At 53.1% G+C, this 21,995-nt stretch overlaps 4 protein-coding genes across 4 annotated transcripts; 1 reads left to right on the plus strand and 3 right to left on the minus strand.

Annotated features, from left to right (window-relative positions):
* Window positions 1-620: 620 nt before the first annotated feature.
* On the minus strand, window positions 621-4,357 carry BBA_02049 (uncharacterized protein; the record flags this gene model as incomplete). The annotated part of the gene is made up of 2 exons (XM_008597146.1): window positions 621-3,582; window positions 3,633-4,357. The coding sequence occupies 2 exons, from the start codon at window positions 4,355-4,357 to the stop codon at window positions 621-623; spliced, it is 3,687 nt and encodes a 1,228-aa protein (XP_008595368.1).
* A 4,592-nt stretch (window positions 4,358-8,949) lies between these two features.
* On the minus strand, window positions 8,950-11,538 carry BBA_02050 (DNA mismatch repair protein; the record flags this gene model as incomplete). Its single annotated transcript, XM_008597147.1, has 1 exon — window positions 8,950-11,538. The coding sequence occupies one exon, from the start codon at window positions 11,536-11,538 to the stop codon at window positions 8,950-8,952; it is 2,589 nt and encodes an 862-aa protein (XP_008595369.1).
* Window positions 11,539-12,040: 502 nt separating this feature from the next.
* BBA_02051 (6,7-dimethyl-8-ribityllumazine synthase) lies at window positions 12,041-12,696 on the plus strand (the record flags this gene model as incomplete). Its single annotated transcript, XM_008597148.1, has 2 exons — window positions 12,041-12,246; window positions 12,303-12,696. The coding sequence occupies 2 exons, from the start codon at window positions 12,041-12,043 to the stop codon at window positions 12,694-12,696; spliced, it is 600 nt and encodes a 199-aa protein (XP_008595370.1).
* Window positions 12,697-13,206: 510 nt separating this feature from the next.
* BBA_02052 (uncharacterized protein) lies at window positions 13,207-15,981 on the minus strand (the record flags this gene model as incomplete). The annotated part of the gene is made up of 2 exons (XM_008597149.1): window positions 13,207-15,673; window positions 15,740-15,981. The coding sequence occupies 2 exons, from the start codon at window positions 15,979-15,981 to the stop codon at window positions 13,207-13,209; spliced, it is 2,709 nt and encodes a 902-aa protein (XP_008595371.1).
* Between the last annotated feature and the right edge of the window lie 6,014 nt (window positions 15,982-21,995).

Here is a 21,995-nt window from a genome sequence, read left to right on the forward strand (position 1 = left end):
AACAAGATATCACGTGGGAATCAGCAACGGTTCTGTAAAATTGGCATCAGAATTGCATGACGGGAGAAAAGAGGGAAAAGGAATGGCTAGAAAGTTGTTATGACTATACAATGGGCGGTAGTTTATGCTCCAATCAATGCATGTACATATACAAGTGTTCACGGAGAAAAGGACCAAGTATGGAAATAATGTTTATTTTCATAGCCCTGGCCAGTCTCGGCCCAGTGGCTTGCCCAGAGATTATAATCCAACCAAAGAAAACCATATATAACCCAATTTGTTTCTCGCCCTTGAGAGCCAGTATCCAACAAACAAGGAACCAGATGTACAGTTTGTAAATCGAGCATGCCGCTAAAATTCAGAAAATCATTTCCAAACCCCATTCCTCCTCGGTATTAACTTTATTCTATCAGTGCAAAAGTTCGCTTTTAATGTCCGCATGTCTGAGTGAGTGAAGGTGAGGAAGTGGTACGGGAGGGAGTGTGAGAGAGTGCGAGTAAGTGAGTGAGTGAGTAAGTAGTGAGTGAGGGGGAGTGAGTGCATATGTGTGTGCGCGTATAGGTAGATGATAAACTAATAAGAAAATTGATGGTAAAGGAAAGACATCAAGGCATAGATGGCTACTGATGTATCTTGGGAACGCCATTCTCATCCACAAGTTCCGCTGAGCTGCTGTGCAGCGTAACCCGCGGGTGCTCTGGATCGACTCTGCTAATCGCATGCTGCGACACCATGCCGTAGCTGACAGGCCGCTCGTTGGCCAGCTCGCCCAAGTCGACGGTCGTAAAATCTTCGCACAACGACATCGATGACATGGACGACAGCCGCTTTTGAGACTTTGTGCGCTCGAATGGCAGGTTGGGCAGCTTTGGCGGGTCAATCGTGAGCGAGTTAGCATGTTTATTAGCCCGTTCAGACCTGTCGTCTCTAGGATTGGATGACAGCCTGGCATCCTGCGAGTCCACGATGCTGAGGGACGGCAGGTGGCGGTGTGACAAGTTGGCTGAATCTCGCTTCGAGCTCTTGCGAGGAATGTCCGGTGCATCGTAGTATGTAGAGTGCTGGGTACCGTCGTCATCTTCGTCATCGCTGGTCATGGGGCTAACAGGTTCCGGCTCGCCAGGCTCGTGTGACGGTTGTTCATCGTCAGAGTCGTGGGGCTCGCCTCCCGTGCTGAGCAGTGCGGTGCTTGGCTTAGGTGCGCGGTTGGGCTGTAGGTTGTCATCCTCATCCTCATCGTCGATGGGGCCGTTCCTTAGCACACCGAGAGCGACAGGGATGCCCTCAGGTGGCGTTTCGTCACCAAAGCCGGCGTTGCGGGCCATGGAGGGCGGCATCCTCGAGCTGCGAACGACTTCAAACCCCTTGCTCTTATCTTTACTCTTACCACCCATGAGGTTACGGAACCAGCTCGTAGCAGTGGCAACGGGGCCAGTGGGATCAGCGGGCCCAGTGCCAAGCTTGCGACCAAGGCCATCAGAGTTGAGAGCTGGGCCACGAACACCATAGTAGAAATCGACTTCACGGGTTGAATAATCCGGTCTATTTGGTACAGCATTCAAAGCGGCACTGGCGGTGCCCGGCAGGCCTAGTCCTGTTCCAGGGGCTACAGGCGTGGCACCGCGCGAGATATCAGGAGCATTGTCGCCAGACTCACCCGGTTGGCCGTGCGGCTGCAAAAGGCCGGGTTGGTCAGGGGTAAACCGCCCCGTGCTTGGTTCTTGCGGCGAGTTCTCGTTGGTTGACCGACGTCTGCGAGGTGGTCGGTAGTATGGGTCAGCAGCTTCTAGAGCAGCGAGTGTTGGAACGTGGCCAGGAGGGGGATGGCTAGGTCGAGTGGCGGTATTGGAAGAAGCGAGAAAAGAAAACGTGCTTGTCTCGCCAGGCGTTCCAGGTAGGTAGGAAGCTGGACTTTCTGCAGGCCTGTGTGCGTGTGAGTACATGTCGACACTATCGAGAGCGGAGCTGCTGCGATGTCTCTGTGCAGCCATGATGGTGCCTAGGCTCCCTCCAGAGCTGCTTCGAACTCGTGCATTGGCCGGCATATATCCTGCGCGGTTCGCCTTTTCGACATCAATCATGGCTGTAGTGGAAAGCTGGCTGGTTCTCGATGGAATTGGTCGATGCGACTCGCGCTTGTTGAGCTGCCTCACGCCAAAAATCTTTGACAGTCCTCCTCTGGTAGAACCAACGGTACTGTCCCGGCCAGCACCCATCATGCGGGCAACGACCTCGAGAATCGTCTGTAGCGCACTCAATAGGAAACCGAAAATGAGGACACAACCGTGCACGATGAGGATAGCATAGCCGATCCACCCCTTTGTCCCCTCAGTGACGCCGAGACCCGGCACAAAAGCAACCATGAGTAGAATGGTAACCAGACGTAAGCAAGAAAATACGGTGTGATATGCATTCATCGAGGTAGGTGACTGAAACGGTTTCACGGCGTTGAGGGTAAAGATGTGAATGACTTCACAAATAGCCAGAATGACAATTTGAGCCAAGCCGCTCGGCTGAACGGCACCGATGGCCAGACCACGGCAAAATTGCAGAACAAGTGGGATGAAAGCAAAGGTGGCAGCTCCATCAGAATACGTATTGTAGAGAGGACCGAAGCGTAGTACCATGGGTAAATCGTCAAACAGAACAGACTTGGGTCTCATGGTGACAATCAAGTAGAGCAAGTAGGTAGCAAAGGCGACCAGCACTACCAGAGTGATGCAGGCTAGCACGACGCAGTAGATTGGGGCCGAGCGAGCGATGACGAGTTGGTAGGCAGAAAAGGCAACAATGGGCATCAGCATGTAATTGTAGAGAATGCGGACGACGTTGCCGATGGAAAAGGGTATATTTTTGGCGCGCAAGTCCTCCTCTGCGGTCTTGGTCGAACGACGGTAAACCCACTGGATGAGGAAGCCAAGCTGGACGACGATAAAGGCAGCAAGGATGACGACGCAGAGCCAGACCATCATGCCAGCCCAAATATCCTGATGATCAGCCATGCCGACGAGCTGACCCATGTGCTGCAGGCCATATTTGTTGCCAAGATCTGTGACATAGACGCCATCGACAACGTTGCGCCAGCCAGGCTTGTTTGTGACGAAGCTCTCATTGAACATGATGGTTGACCAAGCAGCCTGACTGGCGATGGGCTGGTAGAAACCAGGATAATCAATGCTCAGAGCACCAGTCAAGACGGCAAACTGAATGTACTGCAGACAGTCGCCAAAACCCGGGGTAACCAATCTCAGCTGGTCAGCATCACGACCGTAGTTGGAGGACCATTGAAAGATGTCGGTGGAGCCCCACGGGCTGAAATTGCCAGCAAAAATAACGGCGAAGCCGCAGACGATGAGGATAACGAGAGGAAAGAACTTGACGACGTTGCGATTAGAGCCGAGATCCGGAGTGATGATGGATGAGATGCAGCCAATGTTGGTGGCGGCCTCATCACTGGAAAGCAGGAGAAGTGTGGAAGAGAAGGAGGAGAATGAGTACGAGGAGCCGAATTGGTGAGTTAGGTTCATGGAGGAGAAGGAGGAAAGGCTGCGGGGACGGGTGAAAAGGTCGTCGGGGAAGTCGCTACATCAAAGGTTAGCGTATTGTATTGCGTAGGCAATAGATTAACCTACACTCTCGAAGTGTTCAAGAAGGGGCCTAGAGGGCATTGACCGCCGTCAAGAGCTTCTGTGCAAAAGTTGACGCGCTCGTTTACCGGCCTATAAGTGAGGACATTGACTCTGCGGTAGAGGGTCGTGGCCTTGCCAGTGTCACCAGTCTGAGTAATTTTGCCGTTTGTCTTGCCATTGTCTTTCCAGTAGAGACGGTTGGGGTCATCTTGAGCCGAAGGTGGAAGATTTTTGGGGTCCTGGAAGCCCGTCACATTGCCCCAAACGACAACCTTGAGCTCATGTGTGGGGTCGGTAGTGTCGAAGCTGGCGTCGGCGTAGACGGGTTTCCATTGGAGCTTTCCGTCGGTAATGTACTTTTCATCGAGGCAGTTGGTGAAGGGGACACGGACGGCCGAGACGGGGACGGCAGCGAGAAAGAGGGCTATTAATGCGTAGACGAGGAAAGCAGATGCGGACAAGAGGTCATCGAGCTGCCGCCGCCGTGAGCGGGCTGGGCGGGCTGGCCGTGTCATTATCGGAGGCAGCCTATGGGCCGTGTGTGACGGAGTCGACGCCACGGTGGTGAGCGAGCGTTGGCTGTCGCTGGAAGCCAGACTGCGGCGCTGGCACGTCGTCGTCGTTCCCTGCGAAGGTTGGACAGGCAAAGCATGTCGGTGGGCTGTGCGATGGGCTGGAACCGATTCGGACGAGGTTGCGTGAGCCGGATGCAGACGGGGTTTTCGCATCATGAATGTGTGGATGGGGCGGTCGCAGCTCAGGTCGTGAAGCGAGAGCGGAAAAAAAAAAGCGAAAAAAAAATTGTCGGCTGGGGTCAGAAAAGACGCATCATCACAGACTTCGACTGAGCGGGTATCTGGATGAAACGACAATTCGAATTTGAGTTTTGCAACGGCTGGCGGAGGGAAAAAAACGGGCGACGGGTTCGATTGCAAGAACGGGTGACGTAGAGAATCAAGGGTGCGTCGGAAGTACTAAAAGGAATACAGGTAGAGCGAGGGCGTTGAATAGAAGACGGGATGCCAACGAAAGAGGCCGAGAGCAAAAGATGGTGATGAGGAAAGAGGAGGAGGGAGAGATGGCAGCCTCGCGGGGAGCAGAAACCGAGAGGATGTGGTGGTGCATGTGGTGGTGAGCGAGCGGACACACAGGCGGCAGTGCCTTGGGCGGACGTCTACTTTTTTTTTTTGACCCGGCATTTTGGCGTGAGGAATCATGGTGGGCTGGCGCTGGCAAGGAAAGATATAAAAAACCACTAAAAAAAAAACAAAAAGAATCTCCAAACCTGGCCTGCCTGCGGGTGCGAATGGGTACCTTGGACGTACCTGGTCAGACAGACACCTGTAACAGATGTCCACGGCTGCTGCAGGGTCCCATTTGCCCTCTTGCTTGGGTCGATATACTGACTGGCTGCAGGTACTTTTGAGCAACAATGTTTGGCAGTTGAGCCGATTCGGTCCACTAGCAGTGCGTCGGGCGCCGCTAACCAAAGCCCAAACAACACCACCGCCTGCACAAACAACACTCGGAAACGTGTTGGATTCTGGGCTAGCAGGCGGAAATTTATAATGCTGATTAAAAAGCGAATCAAGACGTGCATCTATTTTGGTCATTGAAATTTGGACGCTGCGCATGCATTAATATGGACAGGCAAGCAGCCACTGCAGATGCAGTGACAAGTACATGCAGGTACCTTGTCAATTTGTCCAGAGGCTCAAATGACAGCAGATACCTGATATCCACGTTGGTCAGTACTCCGTACTTGTGCAACAAACCAGGAGCTAAATGGCAAAAACTCGTCTTATTTCATATCGTTCATCTCACATATCCTCTCCCATACTACGTCATGTCCCCCCTCCGTGCGACGCAAACAGTTTCTGGCCTCGAGGCCACGAGGTCAGTCCATTGCCGTCGTCTCACGAACCAGAGTACAAGCATGGCCTCTCTCCCTGATCCCTTCTTATACCCCCTACTTCACATTCATTATTAAGAATACTCTATTAAAATAGCAGAGGCACGGCCCACTGTAAACACAGGGGACCAGCTTGTCCCTGTCCAGGCTCAGGCTGTCCTATGCCTGACACCTGAGGCTGTTCATGGACTGGCCCACTTAAACTGTTGGCACCTTGTCTGGAGCACTTGCTGCGCCGCAACACCAAGAAAAGCTGCACCATGACTTGCACCAGAACCAACCGGATCGAGGCTGTGCAAAAGTGTCCAATGCATGGACAGAGAACTTGCCCATATTACCACGACTCTCCCAGCCCCCCTTGCTTTTATCTCAGCGCGCCCCGTCTCGAACCACTCGTCCTTTATTACGCGCGTCATGCCTGCTCTCGGCCGACAGCAAACTCCTGCCATTTGAGCTTCTCTCGGAGACATTTTGCTCTGCTTACAAGGCCACGACATTGTGTATTTATTCATCGCATTCACCCCTCGTCCGGAACATGCTCGTTTCTCAGTAGCCCTAGGCTCTGCCCGCCCGCTTGTTGACCGCACCACTTGCACTAAGCCACCCCCTACATGCGTCGCGCCGTACATCCCACGATAAACGAGATGGATGAGGGTCTTCTTTTCTTTCTTTCCTTTTTCCAGAATCTAGATTCCTTGCGCTGCATTCTTCCTCGTCCCATCCTTCTGTCTTACTGGAACGCAGTCAAAACTCCCCAAATCGCAAACATTGGCCTCGCTACATGTGAACGAGCCGAGCGCTGCCTTTGATACGCTCCTACAGTGTAATCAACCATCGTAGGTGCAAGTCCACCATTTGTATCATTTGTGACTGCCCGTCATGTTAATACGTCCAAACACGTACGCTGGGGGTGTGATGCGCGTATGAGAGCCCGGATCTCCCATGTTACATCAGCCTCGTCAACGTCATTTTGTCTCCGACCTGCGGCACGCCGAAGACATCACGAGCCAGAAAGAGTTATAATTAGTTATCACAACAACGAGCAGCTTCGACGCCGCCCAGCGCCACGTCGGGCCACACTCCACCGTCAGCTCTCGGCTATATGGGGCCAACCAAGAACAGCCCACCGCCAGATACGAGAAGCGATACCCGCTAACGCACGGCATCTCCGCTACTCGAGCTTGTCAACAGATTGACTTTTTATCTGTGGTTCAGTTGTCAAATTATGGATGCTAGGGATTTCCATTAATTTGGTATCATTAAGACGTCCATGCCGGTTTGTTCTTCTCCGATGCGCAAGCCAACCATCCATCTACTCGTGCTCATCATCTACGTCATTTTAAACAGACATTCCCTCAAGCCTCAAGCGACCCCCACGCTGGGTAGCTGCTGGTAGCTGGGCGTGCCAGCTCTTATATATCAACATGCGAGTGAGCAACGCCGCGCATTTACACTCGGCGTGGCGTTTACCATAAGCCACCTATGTTCGTTAATCTCGTTCCACGCGAGATCGGACAAGAACATGAGCCGCTCATGGGATCCAACTTATCCCACTGTGACTAACACGGCGTGACTAACACGGGGCCCAACTCGAAAGTCAACCTTGAAGCCAACACATGCTCTTCTCCTTCGGGAACCCTCCGAATAATTTACAACCATCATTGACGTCTTTCTGTACACTAAATGTTAGCCTTGGTCCTCATCTCGCTCACCGTCAGACCTCACGCAGAATCAGAACTCCCCACCACCACAAACACGCGACGAGCGTGTACCCCGGGCTCAACAGCATCCTAATACACATCTACAAGCAGGAGAACTCGAGCTGCTGCAAGTCGCGACTATAGGAAGCTCTTTGAGATAATTCGCACAGCGCTAAATTTATGGCAGCCGAGGCCTGCTTTGCACAGTTTTGCAACCCTTGCAGCTCTCGAATGCCGCATCGCCAACATCAATCATCGTTCTCCGCATCACAGCCGGGGTGCACCAGGGGCCTTTGTGAATGACGAGTATCTATCCCGGTATGATTGTCCCTGCACTCTAAACATGCTCAACCGCCCTTCTACTATCTGCAATGGTGCTCTGGCAGAGCCTTGTCCATTCATATGCGCTGCCCGTGCTATCTGCCGGCGCGCCGCGCGAGGTCCCGGCGCTGGGAGGATTCACAATGCGCGTGCAGACGCTAGAGTTTTGCTACGCCAGAGCGAACCCGCACGGGCGAGAGAAGATATGACGGGCGGTACAATATCACAGGAGCTGCCGTCGGCAGGTGACAGACAGGCATCGCTGTGCCGCGGGGCTTCGCCGCATTGTTTCCAGGACGCCAAGCAAAGAAGAAAGAATTGCTGAAGCCAAACACCACCGCATTGAATTCGCAAGAGCTGGAGGCATGGCTACAGTTCCCATCTTGACATTTACTTCTTCGCTAGTATCATACATGGATGGCACAACCAGCCGTGTAACTAAACACAAGGAAATAATCCTTTACGTCGTGGCCTGCCCGGCCCTGCCCCGAGCCAATGGCCTTGTCCCCTCCCGCAGCTTACTGCACAGTCTTCGGGAAAGACGGCATTCCATGGCCATGGATCCTGGTCGAGTTTGCTTCCCAATGTCTCGCTTGGGGTAGTGTCGACAACGCATCAATCAATCCAATGATCCCACATGAGCTGGTCCCGGAGCGGTAGCATGCCGCTACATCTCAAGCCAGCTATTGGATCGAATGGAATTAGCTCGCCTTGGTCTTCGCTCTCTTCCCAAGATACAGTCTAACATTCGCATCCAGCTAACTAGTTCTACAGCTCACTGCCCCCTTTGCCCCGTTGGCTAAAAAACCACCTAGTTGCAGCAGAGCCAATCGACGCGGTCCCCAGTCATGGGCCAGTATTCTCTAAATCGCGTCATAGTCTTCAGCCACACTTCACCTCGCACTTTGGGTGCAGGTCCTGCAAAGGGATATCCGTTCGTGAGTCACTTTTCTTAGGGGAAAAGTCTGCTAGTCTTTCTGGAGTCGGCATCCCGTGCTGCTGCAGTCTCTGCGCGTGGCCCAAAAAAGAAAACGCAGCATTTCCCGACGAAGCCATCTCTGAAACGACCGGAATACCGAAAACTAGAATTACCTCCGTGTTGAAATATAGGTGGTTCATATTAGCTGCGTCTACAGTGAACGGCCTACTCAGCTTCCGCTCGCGAGCCAGCCACCTCCATCAAAACGCATGAATGTCACCCACACCTTCTGCAACCTCCTTTTCACTCCATTTCTGTTCTACTTCTAAAGTTCTGATCGAACAGCCAAGCAAAAGTATTAGAGTCTACCTCTTTAGCTACGTACGTAGATTCCATTCATTGCACCAACATCTTTCACCATAGCAAGAAGCTCCCCTATACCCCATCCATGTATGCATATCAAACCCGTCAGATTCGCCGCATGCGAGCTTCCAAACACATGGCATTCCGTCTCGTAACATTCTTCAAGCCAAATGCCATGTATCCACTCTGAATATACTCGTCTATATCCCTCTCTAGATCCATTGACATGCGCACATCCGAGAAATCTACATCAGTCGTCAAAACGCAACGCCAAGTCGCCATGCCCGGCGGTATGTCCTCCAGAGGCAAGAGGCTCTGCGACTCTATCGCAGCTCGCGACGTTGCATATCCCGGTTCCAACAGCTTCGCATGCTTCACAGGGGCCTGGCTCTCGGCGCATCGTCGCTTTGGCTGCGTTTTGGGCGGCGGTGTGTCTCCCGCCGCGCTCTCAACGTCGCTCGCTTCGCGATCCACAGAGTCCGCTCGCAGCAAATGTGCCCTGAGATGGCTAGCACGGCGGGAACCTGCGGGTGAGAATATCTCTTGCTGAGGGGCAGTCTCGCCGTCGGCCTCGTATTCCGGCTGTCGCGCCAGGGGCCGTCCCATGGTGGTGCTGGTGGTGCTGGTCTGCTGCCTCGGTCGAGTGGCTGGCAAACGACCCATTCTTGGCACACCCGATGCAACACCCCTTGGGTTATTCCCTCTATTTGTTGTGCTCGGTAGCCCTATTATCGCTAGCCCTCGCTGCTGTTGCTGCTCGCGGCCCCAGGCCTCCTTGGCCGGGCCGCCGCTCTCAGAACTGCTCGAGCTCACCGGCGACGGCTGCCGTCCTCCATCCCGTCCTCCTACGTACGAAGCAGGCACAAACCGGGGCTCTTCTCTCATGGGATCAGAGGGAGGTGGCGTGCGCATGAACGGCGGCAGCGTTTGACCACGCTGATGTGCGACCTGCTGTCGCCTGTCCTCTCGCAGACCTCGTGTTTGTGGAACCCGGCCTCGCGGCGGCGTCGGCGGGCTGGCCGACGCTGTGGTGCCCCTAGATGGTACATTGTGCAGAGCGACGCGCTGGTTCATCAGACGCTGGATGCTCCAGCTCGTGCCGTGCAGGTCGCTGAGACGTGGTGGCGCGCCGCTGTCCCCTTGCTGGCTAGAGTGGTCCGACGGCGGCGAATCGTCGATGCCGGCGAGAATGTTGAGCGTGGAGTTGGGTACATCGTTAAGGGGCACTCTCTCAAGCTTTCCGGAAGCTGTCCTATCCAGGTCGACGCTGCTGGCTTCGGCTTGCGGCTGCTCGGGAGTCGCCGTATCGTCTGTGGCAATTTCGAAATCGGCTCCAGTCGGCTGAAAGTATCGTTCAATGCCGTGCACCAACTTTGGTGTAGTATCTTTGAAAAGACTTTCGTTCTTCCTCGAAGTCTCTCTTATCTCTACCTGAAGCCTTTCCGGTACTGTCATTTCAATTTCCTTAAAGTCAATCCCCTCGTCGGTTGCGTTGCTGTTTGTTCGGAGCATGTTGACTTTGCATGCAGTTCGCATCTGCACAGACACTAGCTTGTCTGTAGTTGGCGTGCTCAAGCAATTCATAGACATACTTTCAAGCTCAACATTGTTCCCGTTCAGCTTGGAGAACTCTGGTGTCGCAGTTTTACTGTAAATCGTTCCACACAGCTCCTCGAATGTCTGCAGCAGAACATCCGAGTCCGCAAAAAGAACCTCATCTTTCATCGTAGCTATATTTGCGTCATATTCTGCAAACGGGCAAAGAATCTCGAGCAATAAGAGCGGTTTCTGCACTGTCGGCAGTCCTGTCTGCTGCCAATTGTGCTGCATCTTTGTCCTGAACACACCCGTGAGCGCCTTGCCAATCCCTGTTGCGGAACAGATTGGCCGGCCATTGACAGAAATATATGAACCCTTTCCCGCAAAGACTTTTTGGTCGCTATTCGCAGTCGGTAGAAACGCCATCAGCGTAAACGCGCCTTTTGCGCTGGCGGACCGGTATGTCTGTCCGTTGGAGGCGACCGCCGCCCCAAATACTTCGATAACCGACTGTTTCAAGTCTCGATCCCTCGTCTGCCCAAATTTGCAGCTCTGCTTCTCATCGCCCAGGACTTTAAAACTAATCCGCAGCGCCGCGTTGGCCAGCGCATATGCCATCAACAACTCTTTGATCCTTATCGTCGTCTTTTTGGCCTCCTTCATCAGGAGCTGCTTTCTCGGGGGCATATTCGCAAATAAACCCACAACTTGCACCGTCGTCCCCGTCGGTGCAGACACCGGCACAGATGTTTCCCCTATGCCGCCGTTTGCCGCCAGTCGCACCTTTGTAGCCACAGGCTCGTCGGCTGTCCTGGTGACGACGTCGACAGTCGCAACTGTATTTATACTAGCAAGAGCCTGACCGCGGAAGCCAAGCGTGCGCACCTGGCCGGTGGTGAGCTCGACAAACGCGGTCAGCTTGCTGGTGTGGGCATGCCGGCCGAGGCTGTCGAGGTCGTCGAGGGCGATGCCGCGGCCATTGTCGCGCACGCGGACCTGATCGAGTGTATTGGCGGAGAGGGCTACCTCGATGGCGTCGGCACCGGCGTCGATGGCATTGTCGAGGAGCTCCTTGACGACAGCGTAGGGGGAGGTGATGCCGGCGGAGGAGCCAATCAGTCGGGCAGTTGCTAAACTGAGTTTTGCAATAGGCATGCTTCTAGAAAAACATGATAGTATCTATCCCTGTACAGTAAATTTTCCCGAATGCAAGGGTTCAAATGAGCATGATGCGTCAAAAACGTAGCCTTTGCCTCCATCTCGTCTGACAGCTGTCAGTCATCCGGTCGCCAGCTGGCAAGTCACCGGGACCCATTCGACGCCAGAGCGAGGCATTATCTCCCCGACTTTCGAATTCTCCGTCAACTCCCGATCCACTCAACTCTTATAGAACGTAGCATCTCTTCTTTTGTCATGTCAAATTGAACAATTGCAGCTGAGAATTGTTGTCCAGCAGCTTGAAGAGCTAGCGGCGCGGCCCTCCCAGCCCCGCCCAACAACCTGCCCCGCGACCCCTCCATCACGGGCCTCAAGCCGAGAGGCATCCCGACAACGTCCAAAAAACACATTCTTCTCCTCTCCAGCCGATTGAACCCCGACAGCAAGCTCGTTATCTACAAAGCCCAGCCGCACTTTTTCTCTCCTCTCTCTTTTCGACATGTCTTCTCTCAAGGGCCCCACCCCCCAGCAGCACGATGGCGCCGGCCTGCGCATCGGCATCGTCCACGCCCGGTGGAACGCCACCATCATCGAGCCGCTCGTCGCCGGCGCCAAGGCCAAGCTGCTCGAGTGTGGCGTGAAGGATTCCAACATTGTCGTTCAGTCGTGCCCCGGCGCCTGGGAGCTTCCCATTGCCGCGCAGCGGTCCGTTCTTCTTTCCCCTGTCACCTCTCCCTTCCCCTCACTGACCGGAATCAAAGCCTCTATGCCGCCTCCCAAGTCCAGTCCGCCTCCTCCGCCGGTGGCGCTTCCGCCGGTGACCTGCTCGCATCGTCCACGACCGACCTCTCCGCCTCTGCCGCCGCCACGTCGTCGAGTTTTGATGCCATCATCGCCATCGGCGTGCTCATCAAGGGCGAGACGATGCACTTTGAGTACATTGCCGATGCCGTCTCGCACGGTCTCATGCGTCTGCAGCTCGACACGGGCGTGCCCGTCATCTTTGGCGTCTTGACGGTGCTCAGCGACGAACAAGCGCTCTCGCGCGCCGGCGTTGACGGCAAGGGCCACAACCACGGCGAAGACTGGGGCCTCGCCGCCGTTGAGATGGGCGTCAAGCGCAGCGAGTGGGCAAGCGGCAAGATTGAGGGTTAAACGTTAATACGAGATAGATGCGGCTCAAGAAGCAAATAACTCCAAACACATGTGGACAAAGTCATCGGAGCCATTTAGAATCAAATGTGTCAGGAGGTTCAACTCGAATTAATCTTATTACCACCTTGATGAATGTCTGCCTCGAATCTATCATGCAACATGAAATGTAATTGCAACATCAAAGCCAGAACTGTGAGCTCAATATCTAAGATGATCTGAAAAAGTAAATCGCTTCCCAATATAATAGTGAAAATTATTCCATTCTCCAAAGGGCCTGTAAATGGCTGACAAGCAAATCATAAACCAAGAAGAAGGGGTGGTTTACAGGTAAATAAAAGAGGTATCCCAAAAGAAACATGAATATGACGTCCAACGGTTCAACAACTTCTCAATTATGTAATTGTTTTCCAATGCGCTGCTGCCTTTTTCGTCTTTTATATGCAAAAAACCAACCGGTTTCAATGAATGTGGTAGGTGGTTGAACGAAGCTGATATGAGTGTGACAAAAGCTTATATACCGGCCAGCTGCTCGTTAGTCAGATCGCCGCTTAGGGGCTTCTTCCTGTGCCAAAGCGATAGCTTCTTGTCGCGCTTCGCCTTCATAGCTGCCCAGCCAGATTCGTCGTCGTCGTCGGATCCATCAGGCGTCTTTCGAGACACGTTTAGAGATGAACGGCTTTTGTTGCCGTCAGAAATTGCCAAGCCCCCGGACACGGTGAAGGAGGGATCGTTGTGCGGGGGAACTTTGGGGCCCGGCACAGCAAGGTGAGACACGGGTCTGTAGCGGCCAGGCAGCCCGACATTGCTGCGCTCAGAGGGTGCGATGGAGGGCGCATATCCCATGCCGCCAGAGATAGAGCCGTGGGTAGAACCTGCATAGCCAGGATGATGACCCATGAACTGCGGAGGAGGCTGGACCATACTCATAGTGCGCATATTGGGATCAAAGCGATCCATCATTGGATCCACACCCATGACTGATAGCCGTGACGACAGGTTGCCCACAGACTGTGCTGCAGCGTAGCCTCCATGCTGCTGTTGCATTGGGTAAGGACCGTTAGGCATCGGGGACATCTGCGACATTTGCGGCATTCCTTGAGGATTGTGCTGCTGATTTTGGTTCATCGCCATCATCTGCATAAACTGCATCTGCATTTGCATGAACTGCTGCATCTGCTGCGTCATTTGCTGCTGGGACTGCTCTCCGGAGCTCATTCCCGGCATCATATTTCCGCCACCCATGTCGTTCATGCCACTCTGACCGTACATCATCTGGTGAGGAATACCAGCGACAGGATCATAACCACCAGGTCCAGCTTGCGGGTACATGTTTGTCGGCAGGGGCCTGCCGGCGCCAATGTTTGGACTACCGCGGCGCAGAGCCCTCGATCGTTCCTCGTTGGCAATGACACCAACTAGGCCGCCTGGGTGTAGAGGGCCTTGGCTGTTACGAGGGCCCTCATGGAAGGACAGCGACTCACGAACGAGCGGTTTGTGGATGGACGCACCGACGAAAGGGTCCTGCGGGAGGCCGCGGGCAAACGCTGGGAGGCCCGAGGAACGTCGGTTAGCAGAGGTCGAAACGTCGCCTACGACCGACTGGGGACGAGAAATCGATGGCTGGTAAGAGCTTCGGAGGTTCGGATTGGAGCCAGACACGCTCAGGCGGGTGGGAGGCCTGTTCTTAGCAGGAAACCCGTGCGCTTGAAGAATGGCCAGGGGAACTTCGTCATCTTCCTCTTCGTCAGACGCACCGGGAATCGCATTCGACTGGGGCTTCATCGTCGACAGCTGAGGAGCACTCATAGTTGCAGGCAGGTTGGGGCGCGCAGGGGCAACGGGAGGGGCAGCATGCTCGCCAGTGACCTTCATCATCTGCTGTCGATAGACAGACATATGAGCTTCCTGCTTACGGCGCTGCTTGATTTGCTGTCTGGACTTCTCGGCCTCGTCCTCATCGTCATCGTAGTTGATTTCGTCTTCGTCGTCCTCTTCTTGCTTGGGCGGCAAGGGCGGGAGTGCATGACTAGCGGGGGGGATAGGGCCCGTCGCCTTGACAGTCATACCTTGCCTCTCCTTGTCCTGCTTATACTGTTCGAACTGAGCCGGGGTCATGACCTTGTTTCGGGGAGGATGGGCGGTACGCTGGCTAATATATCTGTGGTTGTTCCTAGCAAAAGAATATGTACGGCCCTCGAATAGGTTATCGTCATTGTCTTTGGTGAAACTCTCGGCGATTGTGACCGGCTTGCGGGCGATAGGATCGTTTCGGGGCTGCCGGCTGTAAAATGATTCGGTTGCAGACAGGCCTTTGTCACCGTTGGGGCTGTCGAGAAACTTCATGGCAGTGAAGGAGTCGCGGAGGAGCTTGGCATCCTCATCGAGAACAGGGGAGGGCGTGGATTTCTTGTATTCGGTAGGGTAGGTAGCTGTCGGTGTGGATTCCGAGCTTCGGGCAGGCTCTGGCATTGAAGCAGGCATGGTGTTATTTCGGTTTCCCGTAAGAGATCGGGGGTTGGAGGCAGTTTCGCGGACGGTGTCGAGACCACGGTTGGAAAACATGGCTCCAAAGTCCCCACCCAGGTCTAGCGCCTTTTTCTGGTCGGGAGAGCTGGGGGTTGGCGGCGATTTGACTGGTTCCGTCGAGACGCTAGCAGAGCCAGTTTGTATCGTCAACATTGGTGGCAGGTCAGGAACAGCAGGTTCCTCTCGAGGAGGCGGAACGAATTGTTTTTTCTGGCCCCCGAATGACCAGGTGCGATGAGCCTTGAACAAGGATGCACTAATGGATTTCGTCGAGGGTCCACGAGCAGGCCCATCGGCTTCAGGAGGTGTGGTTGCCTTGGTAGCCTGGCGTGCCTCAATGGGCGAGCTGTTTCCGTGCATGTCGGCGGATGATGGTGCAGTCGATGCATTGCTGTGGCGAGACGAATTATCGGTCGAGGTGGCTTGCGTGGTGTTGGAAAGGCCACTGCCTCTGAGTAGGTGTGATTAGCATCAGAGTCAATGGATTCATGGCTACAAGTTAGCAAAAGTCACTTACCGACTAGTCTTAAAGTCGGCAAAAATGTTGTCCTCATGAGGGTCATGAACGGGCCTCAGGAGAGTGTGCTGGGGAGGTTTGGGGGCCACCATCTTGGCACCGCCATCGAAGGATCGACTGATTGCATGCGTGTTGCGTTCCAGAACCTTGAATGAAGGCTGAGCAGGGGCGTTGAGGTCGACATTTTCAAGATTGTCGGCGACAGACTTGCGCCGGCTAAAGGCGCCGGCGAATCGAGGCATCGGGGCTGGTGAGGAATGATGCAGCCAGAGACTGTTCGCCCACAAAAGCTCGCTGTGACGAGATGAGCAATGGGAAAGGGCTCAAATTTCGCAAGAAACGTCGTCTTTTTTTTTTTTTTCTTAATCAAGCCTGTTGTCGTCGTAGGCAGACGGGGCGATACGAGGTCCCACAACGCAGCTAAAGGCGATGGCGCAGCCAACGTCGAAGCGTTGGAGCCGTTTGGGGAGGCGCTGAAGGGGTGAATGAACAACGACGATGCTCGCAAACGAGGGACGGCGTCGAAGAAAGGCACAAATCAATCTGCAGCGAATAGAAAAAGAATGTTAGTCAACCAGATTGCTGCAGATTTCCCCTTTATTTTTTTCCTCGGCCATTGGGCGTTTGTGTGTAGGCATGCAAGCAAAAGGGTGCGAGGAAAGGTAGTTGCTCCGAGACAAATGGCCGATATGGCTTTGGCGACGTGGCAGAGGTATGCTGGCGGAGGGAATGTATAGAACTTACATTGACTAGCAAAATGCGAGACCTAGGATACTTGTAGCAATGCGCTTGGCTGGCGTATTTATCATGCAGCAGTGAGCAAGTCCAAAAGCTTATGTCGGTGGTTGTTACGGTGCTCGATCATGAACCGTGTTGTTTCTGGGCGAAATCGAGGCTGAGAAGACGAGGGAAAATCAGGCGAGTTGTTCCGTGCTGTGCTGAGAAAGTAGCCGGCGATAAACTTGGTCTATTCGGTTGCACAGCAATTTTGAAGGGACGCAGTGAAAGATGGCAGGCAGACGCAGAGGTCAGAGAAGAGGAAGAAGAGAGGGTGCGGTGCGGATCGGGCAGCGTAACAGGCAGGTGGACAAGAGCCTGCTCGAGGTTCAGGGACCGTAGCGTTAAGAACAGAAGAGAAGCGGAGATATTATAGCGGAGTAGGCAGGGCCTCCCTGGTATTGGAGGCAAAAGTGCGAAACGTGAATTAAGGAAACGACAAGGAAAAAGAACGAGGTTCGACAGCAAGAGACCTCTTTTTTCTCGGGGGAGGAAGAAGCGCCGCAACGAGTGTGGGATGAAGAAGGAGGAAGAAAAAAAAGAGGTGAGCGGATGAATGGGCTGCAAACGGAGAGAGTAGCGGTTCGGTAGGCTAGCGACCAGGGGAGACAGCAGAGTCAAGAGGCAAGAGGCAAAGGCACGGCGGGCAAGACAACGGGACGGCCGTGGCTGTTGCAGACAACGATGGCTTTTCAATACGGGCAGGGATCTGAGCAGGTGAAAGGGGCCGCCAGACCAGGCTGGCAAGCTGGTCAGGTTGGAGGCTAATATTAGGTAGGTAGGTACCTTTCTGCTTGTAGGCTAGATCAGGACCATCCATGGTCAGGTCAACAGTGACAATTCGGTAATCCGTACTCCAGTCAGCATTGGCACAGGTTCAGCATGTCGTTGTGGACAAAGTGTCGGGACCCAGCAGCCTGAAAATAGCAGCCTTTCAGTGGGTAACGGCGGGCAGCGCCGATACAGCCCCTTGTAACGAGTATTTTGCTAGAACAGTACCTACCTTCCTAAGGTACCTAGGTATTTACGCCGTGATGACACAGTGTTTACCGGTTTTTACTGGTATTTGGTGACGCCGAGGTCCAATTGATTCATCATAATGACACCCGTGCTGGCCTCTTGTTCAGCGGCCGCGCTGTGTCAACACTGCAAGTAACCCAATTTAAAGATACCTGGCAGGGGAAAAAAAGGTCCCGCCGCCAGACACAAGTTGTAGTAGTTACGGAGTAAATCTGTACCCAGTACATGCGTGATGCTCCAACCCTCCAACCATCAGTAGCCCATCCAGGCCAGGCAAAGACGGGCAAGACGGGTTGACGGGCTGCGCTGGACAAGGCTCCACACTGCGGCGGAGAGGAGGAGACCCGCCTGTCTGTCCGCCAGCAAGTTAAAAGTATTACCTATCAAAAAGAAAAGGCAAAAGGAAAAAAAAAGGACCAATGCAAAGGAAGGAGAAGAGAAAAGTCGCCGACTACGGAGTTTGAGAAAAAAAAAGAACCAAGGCACAAGAACAGCGTTGAAAATAAGAAAGAAAACAATCATGACCCCAAACAAAGAAGACATTATATTTTATCTGCCACATAAAACATCAAAACGCTGTGCCAAGTCGCACTCTCCTCGTCTCCGACGCACTGCAGCGCGACACGAGCCGTGATGTCATGCCCGTATTCCCATGCCTGTCACTACCTAATCCATAACCTGCCATAATAAGAGGACGTCGAACCCCCCCCCCCCTCCGCCTCCCCCCTTCTGCTGCTTGGCTGCAAACTTGTTCTCTTCTGGAGGCCGCGACGACACGTCCCGGGATCTTGGATCCAGGCTACTGGGACCATGCACTGCTGACTCGTCAACGACGTCGAGCGTCATCTTCGGCATTACATCGTGCTGCCAGCCAGCTCCGTCACAGGTCAGGTACCAACGCCGCCCGCAAATGTTAGGTACCTGTTTTCTTTCTATCGTCGATTGTCAGACCACCCACCATTCAAACCATATCGAATCATAGTTAAACATTTAATTACAAACCCTTTTTCTGCAACAAGAGCATGTTGCAGTTCTGTGTCCATTTTCACTTCGCTTCCCAACCACGCCAAATCGTGCATCCAGACCACGCCAGGACCAAGCACCCCGCCGTGAACAGCGGGCCGTTCAGCTCTCGAGGTTAACCTGTTGCGTCTTGCTTATTTTAGTTTGGACCTAAAAAGAAAAAAGAAAAGAGGTCAAGCCCCCAGGAATAGGCATCTCATTAATATCAAATCTCGCACGGTGCCTGACCACCCCGAGTAGCTCGTCGCTAATGCGCGCATTCCTGCATGACCTGTATTTGCCTCTGAGGAGTTCGAGAACGGCTTGATACAAAACATGCCATGCGCGCAACAGATGTTCCCAGCGACTCACCACAAAAAAATTCGTGCATGATACTGCTGCTTCTTCTGCTGTGTGACATTTCTTCTACTTGTCTTGCTTGCTCTTCTCCTTCAAAACATAATGTTATTGTCATGCGTCTTGGGGAATCTCAAAAGGGTTCGTTTTCTTGCACCCCTGACCCCCGGCTGAGGCTTGCAAATAAGCACCCGACATATCCGGCTCTTATTATTATCCCACACCACCCACCACCCTTTTTGCCTTTGCTTTTCATACATCCCCAGATCGACCAAGCCGCATCCATCCTATCTGTACTAACTAAATTACTTTTGCCTTCTTTTTTGCCTCTTCTTCTCGCGCCAGGCCAAAAGATCAGCTCTCAAGGGCGAGCGATGGGTCGTGTCGCCCATGCGGAGCTCTCTTCTTCCGTTCATTCACCCTGCTTGGCCCGTCGATCATTTGCAGTTTGCAACCCTAAAAAAACACGCGTCCAGGCACTAGAAAAAAGCTTGTCTCCATCTACAATCCATTGTCTAACCGTACTACTCACCAATTGCGTAAACTCGAAGTCTTCTTTCCCTCCTTCTCTCTAAGAAGACCAAGACTGAATAGCCACGGGCAACTTGGTTGGCAACTCTGTCCCTAATAACCGCAACACTAAACAAGTTCAATGTCTATATCCGGATATCTGGGTTTATTCTACTTCCGACGGTTACCCCAATCCACCTGCTTTGGTCTGCATCCAACTTAAATATTACGTTGCCCACCCCTCGTGCAAGCACAGGTGGCTCTCAGGAGTTAGACGGGGCGCTGAGTGGCTTCTGTGGGGAACTCTTGAAATTGCCAGCCCTTTTTTTGGCGTGCGAGAAGAAAGCATGATTCATCCGGGGAGATGACGTTCTTATTCTTCTCAGGTGAAATGGACGTGCTCTGGTCTTCAGTCAGGTATTACGGATAGACCGGACTGGCGAGCTACTGGGTAGCCCATCCAACAATCGATCGCAATCCCAATCAAGTCGTCTCGTTGCCATTGTGCTTAACGGGTGGCCAAAAGAAACCAGCTACAGTTGAGAATATTGCGGCCGAAAGGAGCCGGTTTGTCTTCTTCTTTTTCTTTCCAATATTTTTTTTCTTGCCACCAATTGCTCCCTTCTCTGCCTGCTTCTTATTGGACGATGGCCATGACGATCAATGACAATTCCAACGACACATTGGCTGGCTGAATCCATTGTTCATGGATCGACGAATAGAGTCAGCATGTCCATGCCTAACTTTCTGCAAAGGGGCCAGCCAAAATCAGCAGCATCATCATCATCTCCGTCTCATCGAGTCGTCTGTCACATGCCCTTTTGTCTCCCCATCCGTTCATACATAACTAGGTAACAAAACACCATCGCCCACGGCCATAGCCATACAAGTACTATTACCAGTACCCAGTACATCCTCTCTTACTTAGTGTCCTCCACCCCGAACGCCTTTCCATTTCGTCTGAGCCGAGTCGTTCGTTGGTTATCACTTTTTTATTCCTTATACCCTGTTCTTTCACAATCCCTCCACTGGTGCTGGTACGATGATTGACATAATGGCTTGAATCTGGGCCGAGTGGCTCCATCCGAGTAGAAACGAGGCCGGGGTGTTAAATTACAGCAGAAATCGAACAGACAAATGCTAGCTGAATGGACTCGGCAACGTTGGCAATTGCCCAGAATCCCGAGCTGTCAAAAAAGGTGGCGTCTGCATGCTGCATTTTCACACTCTTTTTTTCCCTCTTCATTATTCTGCCTCGGCCTACAGTCGCATTGTTGTCATCGCCGGCAGCAGGGCGATGCCACAGGGCCGGGGTATTGCCAATATTCAATTTCATGCAAGGCAGCCACCAGGGTCTCTTCCTGCATCTCATATAAGGTGGCTGAAATGCTTTGCTTTTCGCTCGCTTGCGAGCGCTGCATTGTTTGATTGTCAAGGTTGTCTGCGGAGTACTCCGGAGGGCACTGCTCTGCTGTCTCAGTTGATCACTGTGAAAGGCTGTGACGGTAATCGGGGCAAATGAAAGAACTGAGCGAGCAAACCGCAGGCAAACTCTATACCTTGTTCCAGTAGCCATCATGGCAATGAAACATCAATATCAGCTAGGCTCTGTGTCTGAAGGGCGCTAAAACATGCGTAGCTCTGGATGCAGCCGTCATCACAGAATGCGACTCGGGTATTACCACGAAGTCAGTACGCTTGTCTTGCGAAACGGTAAAATACGTGCAGTCGAAAGAAAAGCCGAGTGCCGCAATTGGGCGCCTGAACCGATCAGGCGACTGCATATCAGTCAACCATCGTCAGTAAGAAAGCCATCACGGAAATACAGCAGAGCAGCACGGTCAGCAGCACCATGTTGGTGCGAATGATTACGACGCACGGCAAGAACTTGTCCTCGCCGAAGGGCAAGTCCCCCACCAACGAGGGGAATATCCTAATATTTATAAATTTTTCGATGGACCGGTTGCGTGTGTGTCATACTGCGTGCAATGGCAGATCAAGTATGAATGTCCACCAGAATTTGATACACAAGAATCCGATGTGAACGTTGAATTGACACTTGAGCGCGTGCATGGCCGCGCAGGGTAGCTTACTCTAGCCACGGGGCCACGATCAGGGACAGGTTTTGATCCTGTGTCAACGCCTATCACCTGTGGCGGAGATAAACCCAGACATGCATCACGGGACATGAGGCCGGCGAGACATGGTTGGCGGGGGCCCAAAAATCTGATTCCGATTTCGAGTCAAGTTAATCGCATACGGCATAGGCTGAGTCGAAATCTGTGGGTGGCATACAGGTGCGACGGGTCGCACGGGCAACGGGCTTGTCGATGCCACGCAGACAGGTAGCCGTCGTACGTCTCGCCAGCGAGGCTGGCTGCAAACTTGAATTGATATTATTGCGAGCTTGATCAAGAATTATGGGCGATGTGTGTGGCTGTGACTTTATAATACACACATATGGCTCACAAAGGAGTATGCGTGTGCGTGTGTGCAAGAGGGACCCAAGGTGCGGGCCAATCAAATTTCCAACAATTATTGCAGTCTATTGATTGGAAAAGACCCCAGCAGGGATTGGCCTCTGCAGCCT

The sequence above is a fragment of the Beauveria bassiana genome (assembly GCF_000280675.1).
Source record: "Beauveria bassiana ARSEF 2860 unplaced genomic scaffold BBA_S00004, whole genome shotgun sequence".
Lineage (NCBI taxonomy): Eukaryota > Fungi > Ascomycota > Sordariomycetes > Hypocreales > Cordycipitaceae > Beauveria > Beauveria bassiana.